We start from the raw sequence: 10,955 nt of genomic DNA, 5'->3' as shown, positions 1-10,955 counted from the left end.
CTACATTCTATCTCGCCTGCACTAGAGCCCATCTACTACTATAGTGTGTAGTTAGGGTATGTCTATTTTCCTTAGAACACTGATTAGTCTATTGATGGGGGGGGGGGGGGGGTATCGCACTAAAATTACCAGCTGTGATACGTTATTATATATATTATATTCATAAATGGACCTGAAATGTAAAGGCAGTTCAATTACATAGGTGCAGATACAGGAAATTATGCAGCGCATTCTTGCAATATATTGATCTGCATTAAGCGGACATATCCAACTTAGAAGTTTTTATTTCTGCATATAGTTGAACATTTTGTGATGGTTTAATTTTTGCTTATATTGTATGAAGTCAAACATCACAAAAAAATGACTTTTGTATAAGCTGCACATACCAACAAATAATACCATGAACAACCACTCATGAAAAATACTGAATAATTCACAAATCAGTATATCTTGACCCAACTGTGGCATGTATCCACTCATTTTGTTGTTTAAAACTTCTTTGCATACCCTTCTATTAATATTAGATTCATTTTAGTTTCATAAATATTTTTTCCATTATCCAAAATATTAGGAGCTCGTTAAGAGCACATAAAGACCTGTAAAAACAGTTTTCACTGTGTCAAATTCATTGCAAATAGAAGTAGTGGGATAGTCATATACATCAGGAAAGACAACCTTTTACACAGCAGTATTTAGAGGAATCAATTAACAATTATAGAATAGAAAAACAAAATACATGAATTTACCTTTTTCTTTATTAAAACATAAGTAGCAAAAACAAGTTGGATAATTTATCCCATGGAAACTATATTACGTGACAGTACGAGACAAAAAAGTACAAAAGAGCAAAAAGCTGGCATCTCAACTGCTGATTCCCCTTAAGAATCAATAACATTTTGATCTCCTGTAAAAAAACAACAACAGTTTTTTCACATTTTCTGTAACAAAATACATTTTCTACATGCAAAAAAAATACTGAAAACACTGATTTGGTGAAGAAATTGTAAAAAAAACCTGACAGACAGGGTGCAAACAACTAGCATAACATTTACCTTGTTTTAATATTTCATGTGTACACATTTAATAGCAAATAGACAACTTTAGAATGTGTTTTAGCAAAAATAAGGTTGAAATACAATGGTTCATTTGATATATATAAATATATTCTGGTGGTGTTTCTTAAAGCTGTTCTTAAGTAACACATGTCGAGAGGATTGTTCTTTTGTCTGAACTCACTCAGATTCATGAATCCTTCTTAATAGCCATTTCATAACATTCCTCATTATCAAAATTGACAATATTAGTATTTTTCTGTAATTTCTACATTTTTCCCACTTCAATTTAACATATATATTGTAGTTTTGATTGAAGTGATGATATAAAGGTTTTGATTTATTTCCCTTCAAACAAAATCTCGCATAAAGTGAAAGGTCCTGATACAATACAAACATGTTCAAAATATCAAGATTTAGCTCTTCTTCTGATTTATTTTGAATTATATTAGTGCTTTTGATGTAAATCACACCTCCACACTTTAGATTTCAGTTATAGGAAAAGTCATGTGAAACCTTCCGATCAGCTTCATGAAACAGCCCCCAGAGAACATGGAATCACTCTTTCTCCTCTTTCATCACACACAGCGGTTATGTGAGTTTTACACGTTGGTACAACAGGGCAGTGGTATTTTATTAACTGTCATTCCAATACAGTGTAAGACTTACATATATTTTTTACAAAATTCCGTCAGCAATCCTTGAAATTGGAAATACATTAAGCATACATCGTGTGTTGTGATTGTGAACCCAACATAAAATGCAGAGGTGGATCCAGTCTCAGGTACGATGCCATTTCACAGGCCGTATTGTTTGTGCAAAATTATTGTTGACCCGTTGAAACTATTGGGTGGTATTGTGATAATTAAACCTAGGTCCGTAGTCTTAACTAGAATTTTAAACCACACTCACATGGAATGCTGGGCTTTCATAATATTTCTTACATATTTTGTGGAAATTATAATAGATCATTTAATTCACTAAAATTCACAATATTTGAGTATTTGCCTATTTTTCCCATTTCAGGACTCAAGTGATTTTTTGACAACTTTTTCCAGCAGAATAAGAATAAGTTTGAATTGGTATAGCTGACAACCAGCACTCCATGAAAATGTGGTCCAAGGAAACCCAGGTTTGACTACACCATACCATCCAATTGGTGATTTCAAGTCCGGTGTTGAAATTTGGATTGCTTCCCCTAGCTCAAAAACTTATTCAGAGTTTGTAAAACTGATCCACATCACATTATTGACATCTCAACAATGAGTGAGTGACTTTTCGGGACCATCCCCATTTTATGTTTGGTGTTATAATCATGTAAAAACTGACCTAACACCGACACCAAAAGGTCAACACTGAACTTGAAATCACCCAATGTGTCTAATCAATCTTGATCCACCCCTGCACTAATACCTGCTTTAGCAAGCCTGGAGTTCCCACAAGACTCCCTATCAACTTTGCTTTTATGTCGTCAAGGAAAGAAAAGAAAATCCATATTTTATTGTGCGAAATAGACTCTTGGTCTGACGTGGCCGAGGTTTGAGCTCCCAACCTCCTGGTTGTGAGACGGATGCTTTACCAACTGAGCCAACACACTGGTAAAGGGCTGGCAATGAGTATTCATTCCATTTAGAACTTATGACAGTATGATTTTTCTTTTTGTTTTAATTATAAAATCATGTATGGTATTGTAATAACCTTTCATTCCAAATCAAATCACAGTGCATTAGAGTGCAGAGGGCTCCACAGGGTGGAAAATTATTATCCCCAAAGTGTTTTCATTCTGCAGTGCTTATACTCCTAAAGATTACATACTGGATCCTTTTTTTTGGGGGGCAGATTTTACTTGCAGTTTGTATGATGCACACAAGTGTAATTATATTGACCACATCGATACAATATCCATTGTTACAATTACAACTTGAATGGTCCTAAAGCTTGTGAAATACCTCCCTATGCAAGGGGGGTGTTTCACAAAGATTGAGTCGCACTTAAATGCTGGCGTGTACATGATATGCAACGCGCGATCTTATTGATCAGTACGCTGTAGTGCGCGTCCTCTTGGCATGATCTGACCAATGCGGTCATGCCTTTTATACCGCACGCAGCTAGACATTTAAATGCGACTCGAAGTCATACTTAAATCTTTGTGAAACACACTCAGGAGGACAATTTGCACCCCTAAAGCACCCTAGAGGTGTTTCACAAAGAGTTTAAGTGTGATCTAGAACCATGCTGAAACGCCAGGGCAAACATGATACTGAATGCTTTGAAAACCTAACTCATGCATGAATTGAAAAATTGAAGTCCATTCACACTGTAATGTCTTGCAATCTCCCTCTCCCTCCCATGTTCTTGTACATGTGTAAATGGCTTTTACTATCATGACATTTCAATATACAGCAAATACAGGGGTGTGGTGATTTTCAGCAGGTAGGTTAGCGACAATGAACAACTCCACTAGAAAATAAAATAGCTCCTGATAATATGTACAATATTCTTCTAATAAATCTGTTAGCTTCATGAATTTCTCTATGTTAAATACATGTATATTTCCGAACATTTTTTTTTTGTCTCATATCTTTGTTATAAAAATAAGAGTTGACGATGATGGTGGTTGCATGACCGACAGTGACAGCGATGAAGGAATAAGTATTGTGTCCACTGCTATATCAGGCAAATGTAGCATGGTGGCACAGATCCCTGCAAGTGACGTGCATCCCAGTAAGTGAAAGAAGTTGATTGTTAGTGGTAGAACGTTTATCTACAACACAGAGACAAAATGGGAGAAGATTTCAGCAATACATGGTGTGTCTCAAACGGACACTTCGTACGTCATCATTTGAGTCCTATCTTCTCCGTTCGCTTGCACTATGTGGCTCGCATTATGACTAGAGTTGTAACTTGTATTGGAGCGTTTGACGGTGGGCACCGTGTGATTGTTGCGTCCAACGTCCGCCTTGGTCGATTTACTTCTAGCAGGAGCGCTGTTAGCTGGCTTCCCCTGCCCTTGCATCATGGTCTCCGCCTCCTCGTTCATCTTAAGCGCCGTGACGAAGGAAATGGGTCGCCGGAGCCGCGACCCCTCCCGATTTCTCATGGCTACATGCGGCATTTGAGGTTCGACGTGGTTGGGGGCACTGTTCGCTTTATGATTGTTGTGCTGCGCGTGGATGTTGTTCTCGTGGTGGTTCACGTTATTTGTTTTCATGGCATGTACATTGTTCCCCTTGGAGCCGTGAGGGCTGTGCCTGTGCGGACTGTGCACGCTGCCCATCGAGGGCGTGCTGCTCATCTCCCAATCACGGAGGTTGTTTCGGCGCGACGCAGGACTGTTTATCAGTTCGCTGCTCCCGTGAACGGGTGTGTTGGACTTGCTCTCGTTGCTGAAGCTAGGGTCCCTTCTTGAGTAGCGTATCCTGTTGTCCGTCTGTGGGGATGAGCTGTTAACATCGTGATGTTGATATAAGTGGACCTGGTTGTATGGGTTGACGGATGATGGTGGTGGAGGTGGTTCGGCTTCGCAGTCGTCTCCCTGGCTTTCATCTCCTAGACCTTCTCTCCTGATGTCTGAGAAATAAGGTGCTGTGTGGTTGTTACCTACAGTAGAGTGTACCTGTCAGACAAGAACACCAAAGTAGCAGATTAAATAAAAGCATCCTAACTCCAAACCCCGAGTTAACCTAGTCCTATAATGATTAATCTTTGGCAAGATCTTTAATTTGCATCATTATAACTACTTAATTACTAGATTTCTGATTATGACCAAAAGCACTTTAATCAGTTGAATTAACTGGGTATTATAACTAATAGAATGGAACTCCTACTTACAGGGTCTATTGGGAGATTTCAGTGTTTCAAAAATTTTCAGCTTCTGTGCATTTGCTTGCCAATTACAAATAATCCAAATTCATATTAAAACCTCTTCAAACATTTATTCATACAAGAATAATATATTCATAAAAAAGAAAAGAAAATCTGTTGGAAGTCAAAAGCTGGTTCTCCTATTTATCAGCTAACCAACACCCATACATCCACTATTCAAAATTTACAAATTACTATAAAAAACTTTGATTTTCATTTAAAATCCTAAGAAATGGCATTAACTTTTTAAAATAATAAAAATTTTACAAATTTCTTGATTTTACATTTTCCAAATTAAGAATGTGAAAATATCCTTGAATTTGCCATTAAAGATGTGTCTTGAGAGCTAGATGTGTAGATACATAAAATCCCCATATCTAAATGATGAATAAAAATTCTGGTACATAATGTGTGTTTTCAATGTAGATAATTGTTGGCTTACAGATAAACAGTACTTAGTATTAAAATGAGCGATTCTTAATGACTAAAAGTTCATCAATTCCTTCCGGCAAGATTTCAAATTCAAGGTAAATTTAGTTCTGTGAAAGTGAAATGTATACATATATGTATAATATATCCGCAATCAAGTCTCGCACAACTTTTGAGACCATATCTGCGACCCTTGATAAGTGGTGTGAAAATTATTATGCAACAGTTTGCAAATGCAAGTCAGACAGAAAATTTGACCAAGTGTGCTTCCATACATATAAATAAAATGCAAATTGTGTTTTAGCCAAGATTCAATAAAATTAATTTATCATTATTTCTAATAATGCTGATTAAACTCAAGTCAATCCTGTTTATGATCAGAATAGTTTCATTGACAATTTATATTGAAAAAAAAAAACCCAATAAAATACATGGATTTAAAAAAAGGTATACATGATCAGAATCACACACAGGTCTAGAAACTGATCACGCTGCCCTTTAGATGTCATGCTTAGTTTTTGTTTACATTGCTCTATTACCAGACACCATATCAAAAGCAAAATTCTATGAAGAATATCACTTGTGCTGTTAAGCCTTACAGAAAGAAGAATAAGAAACAATTGTACAGTATAAAATTTGACAACCTATTCTATCACCTACGCAGGGGCCGCGTAACCGGGGGGGCTTCAGCCCCCCCACTTTTTTCCAAAACCGTGTACAAAAACGTAAAAAGGACCATATGATTGTGATTTTTAGCATGGTCAGCCCCCCCACTTTGAAAACCGTTCCGCAGCCCCTGCTAAGTACCCTGTAACATAAAATATAAAACAAATTTTATGCTTGATTTTAACTCTCTTGTATATGTCTGTCTTACAATTATAATCAATTTTTTTTAAATGCTATAGGCCAAAGAGGATATACATATTTCATGTAAATTCCAAGTATACACTTACAGTTGAGATGGAATTTGTTACTTTCCAAATAACAAATGTGGTGTAGCAATTAAATATGGTGTAGTAATCAAAGAAATCTTATTTGCTTCCAAAAGAGTTTTCTATTCGATATAATGATGCAAAATGTACAGTGCATATGTCGCTACTAGTACTAGGGATATGTTGATATACAAATTGCTTGATGCATGTTGTTAGTAACCACGGCAACCGGTGATGTGCTCCGCCATCTTCCTCCTCTTCCTCCTGATGATGGTCGGGGCGATGATGTTGGTGCGTGTTAAACGGTGATGCTCACTTCTACGTGATGAAAGGAAAAAAACACAAAAGATACACAGACCTCACCTGATGTTGTTTGTTATTGACGTATGGCGCCATCGTGCGTTGAGGTGTGACCGTCGTTCTCCCGCTCTCCACCCTCACATGGACCTGGCTGTCGGTGACACCATTACCCGTTGCAGTGGTGGTGTGCACCGGCATGTACATGGCGGCAAGCGACACCGGTTTACTCTTGAAACCAACATACCTGGAGAACAAGAAAATGTAAATGACAAAATTATGTGAATGATTATAAAGAAAGTGCCCTTTTTATTTTCAAAGCTGTTCCTTTGAATGGCTTTACAAAATAATTTTTCAAGATTATGCTTCTTACTTAAAGACTAACATGTATAAACCACAAGCTTCTAAATGATTAAATTTTTTTTTGAAGATTCAAAGATCATATCCACCCCTACAATGTGACACAATTTTCCTTTTTTCTTCTACAATGTTTATCCAAACAAACCTGTTTGGGTGACATTGGCTCTGTAAAACCTGTAAGATAATATCTGTTTCAAGATAGGCTTTCTTCATAACAACTCAGTACTGTTATTGAAATCCAAATAGAAAAAAATCAAGATGAGGGCAGTGCTGACGATACTATGAACACATAACGAAAATGATGATGGTCACAACGACGACGATGATGATGATAATGATAAGGATGATGTTGGTAATGATGATAGTGATGATGATTATGATGATGATGGTGCTGTTGCTGATGATGATAAAGATGATGATGATGATAGAGATGGTGATGATTATGATGATGATGGTGATGATAATGATGGCAATGATGTTGATGACGATGATGATGACGACTATGATAGTGATTATGATGATGATGGTTTTGATCATATCTTATATTTTACCTTGATGGCTGTGGACCACAGAAGACCTCCATACAATTTTTAAAACATCCTTTATCAAACGGATTGTGACCACTCTGGAATTTACCGGTTACCTGTCATAGTAAAACAAGAAACATGTTTAAAAACCTACTCTCTAGTCATAATGGTAACAATTCAATGTTTGAAAATAAAACAACGACCCATTCTTTTATATTTTACTTGAAACGACTAATCTAGAATTGATGATCACAAAAATATTGTAAAAGTATGTAATGGTGAGTTTGGAACAAAATAACTGTTTGATAATTATGATTGCTGCCCTCATTATAAAGAACCAGATAGTATATTACTATTTTTCAACTCCAGATGGCAGCAGACAAGTACACTTCAAGGACAGAGATTTTGCAATACAAGCCCCCTTTGAGTTATACACTCTTGTCACAAAAGATCAAAAGAAATTAGAGACGGATGTTGTTTGATAAAAATAAATATCATAGTTGAAACTAAAAGCCATGTCTAACCTACACGTACAAAGGTATCATTAAAAAACAATAACGTGTTGTAAAAGAATTGAAGAATAGAATCACGTATCATGTACTTCAAAAAAGTTGTTTGTGGCGTATGGTGTTTTGCGTGTCAACATCACCATGGGATGGCCTCTCTTCTTACCAAGAATACAAAAGGAAACTTAAAATAACTCTTCAATTCGAACTAAGGAAATACCTTGAAGTTCCTACAAACAAAAGATGAAGTGTCAGGTCTAATTAGGCAAGCAGGGTGACAGGAAATGCAGGGGAGGGGGCAGAGAACATAGGGTATACAACCAAAAGAAAAGTAAAATTAGGATACACTGAGGGGAAAGGGAAAGGGTTAAATAAAATGCTTTCCTACAACAATTTACACTTACGATTTTCTCTGCCATTTTTCTTACATGAAGTATTATCAAAGAGCAGGACAAACTTTATGGAAATGTGTGATTTTCCCTTTGGAACTCAGATTGTGCTCACCAAATGAATTGTTGGCCCATTACCTTCAAATTGTTTTTTGAACTCATTCATGCAAGAAGTATATCATTAACTTCCGCAAATGAAGGATGATATGCTTTATGAATATGTGCCATTTCTTGATTATAATTGCGATTAATTTCTGATAAAGGATTGATAAACTCAAATCTGTTTTTTGTCTTTGGGATGCACATTAATCCTGGTTACTGCACTCATGCTTAATTGTATACACTGTATGCACATTCTCTATTAAAGGTCAAGTCCACCCCAGGAAAATGCTGACTTGAATAAATAGAGAAAATCAAACTAGCATAGTGCTGAAAATTTCATAAAAATCGGATGTAAAATAAGAAAGTTATGACATTTTAAAGTTTCGCTTATTATTCACAAAACAGTGATATGCACAAATAGGTGAGTCAGTCGATGATGTCCATCACTCACTATTTCTTTTGTTTTTTATTGTTTGAATTATACAATATTTCATTTTTTATAGATTTGACAATAAGGACCAACTTGACTGAACCATATGTATTAAACAATACTAATTCCACACGTTCAGGGAGGAATTAATCGTTGTATCACTTGACAATGAGGAGAAAATTAAAATATTTCATATTTCATATAATAAAATACAAAAGAAATAGTGAGTGGATGATGTCATAGTCTCCTCATTTGCATACCAGCCAGGATGTGCATATAACTGTTTTGTGAAATTAAGCAAAATCTTAAAATGTCATAACTTTCTTATTTTACATCCGATTTTGATGAAATTTTCAGTGTTATGCTTGTTGGATTTTTCTCTTTTTATTCAAATCAACTTTTTTTGGGTGGACTTGTCCTTTAAAGTCAAGTATGCATGACATTTGCAATATCATTGCTATAAAATGAGAACTTCCTAATATGTATATATTGTGAACTCTATCCTGGAATGAAAATGTAAAAGAAAAATTACAGAATCAAAGGGAACGGGAGGAAAAAAGTGCAACAAAATATAAGAAAACCAGGAGAGGAGACATTTCAAAATAGCTATTCTTAAAGTTATGCATAACTTTACGAATGACTAGCACACTTATACTTTCTAAAACTAGTTTACTGGAAACAGGTTCAGGAAACCAATTTGGAAGATCGCTTTGCTAGCGTTTCCATTTGATCACCCGAAAGTGTCTTTCAAAACTACTTCATGTGAAGCGGTCTTGTTGCTATGAGAACACTCTCAGTGGGGTGACAAGTTTCGTGCGAAATTTGAAACCGCAGTGTAGGCATTCCACATACAATGTGTGGAGTGGCGCGCTCGAAATGTGCGAAGATTGCTTCCCGAAGAACGGTTGTGTCCTCACTTACACTAAAACCAGTTTAACAAGGTAAAGCGATGTTCAAAACTACATCCCGAGGTGGTTTTCTGAACCGGTTTGAAATATTGCTTCCAAGACCGGTTCGACCGTTCTCATTACACGTTAAACTAGTTTCCACTAAAGTAGTTTCCAGTAAACTAGTTTTAGGATGGTAATGAAAACAGTGTCTAGGATACATTCTGGTGCAGTTGTGCTCTAGTGTTCTAACAAAGTGGGATTTAATTCCTATCCTACAGAATCAAATTTCAACTAATAAAACGACTTTGGCTTAAGATTCTATTTACCACAACTTACAATATAATCATATTCCTAAAAAAAATCATATTTTCAAATCAAATGACTCACAATGAAATTTAGCAAAAGCACGTATTCCATTCGTTTGTAAAGTCATGCATATAACTCTGGGAGCAGCTTAATGAAACGGCTCCCGGGATTGCCGGGTTCTCTGGTGCTGCAATATACTTACCTGCTCGTTGGTGGTGCGTCCCTTACAGACGAGAGATATATGGAATACAGTAAGCACTATCACTGGTATGAAGCATAGGGTATCTATACTCATCACAACAATACTGACATAGCAAAAAGGTAGAGTGAAAGTAGGTCAAGGAAATCAGAACATCTAAAAAAAAATATCATTAAAAAAAAAGAATATACAACATTTAAAAGCTTCATTTAAATGCTCACACACTTGGGTGAAAATTTAGTGAAAAAAGCATGCAGTAGTGCATTGCACATTGTGGAACTACAGTACTATATAAAAATAAACTGTATTTTTCATTAAAGCTTGTCAAAATAACATAGTAGGACATAGAGAAAACACAAGGTGACTATAACCTTAAAATCAAAGATCACAATATGTTCACAAGACAAATGTACTCTAGCCCAGCTGAACAGCGCGATGCTCCATTCATTGTCAAGCAGAAAAAAAAGGGAAAAAAATGGTTTTCCATCAAGCATTTTACGTGATATAACTTATTATTAGTTAAAAAGAGAAGGAAATTATGTATGAGGCCATCCATTACTTGAAAAGAGGCGACAATAGAACGGATAGGTTTATCATAAAATGTTGCCGATAATGAAGGGAAATAAAGCTCTCATCAGGTTACTGCATTTGCAAATTGGTTGGGTGACTCCA

At 36.0% G+C, this 10,955-nt stretch overlaps 1 protein-coding gene across 2 annotated transcripts in view; it reads right to left on the bottom strand.

Annotated features, from left to right (window-relative positions):
- Positions 1–2,886: 2,886 nt before the first annotated feature.
- LOC129254367 (palmitoyltransferase ZDHHC5-like) overlaps positions 2,887–10,955 on the bottom strand; it is a 56,710-nt gene continuing 48,641 nt past the window's right edge. For both annotated transcript variants that reach the window (XM_054892829.2, XM_064115509.1), the window contains exons 5-8: positions 10,287–10,389; positions 7,486–7,577; positions 6,641–6,821; positions 2,887–4,668 (exon numbers count right to left, since the gene is read on the bottom strand). In XM_054892829.2, coding sequence (XP_054748804.2) covers positions 3,868–4,668; positions 6,641–6,821; positions 7,486–7,577; positions 10,287–10,389 — 1,177 coding nt within the window. In that variant the 3' untranslated portion in view covers positions 2,887–3,867. The remainder of the gene's footprint in view (positions 4,669–6,640; positions 6,822–7,485; positions 7,578–10,286; positions 10,390–10,955) is intronic.

The sequence above is a fragment of the Lytechinus pictus genome, chromosome 2, assembly GCF_037042905.1.
Source record: "Lytechinus pictus isolate F3 Inbred chromosome 2, Lp3.0, whole genome shotgun sequence".
NCBI lineage: Eukaryota > Metazoa > Echinodermata > Echinoidea > Temnopleuroida > Toxopneustidae > Lytechinus > Lytechinus pictus.
This window is presented reverse-complemented; position numbering and strand designations above follow the sequence as displayed.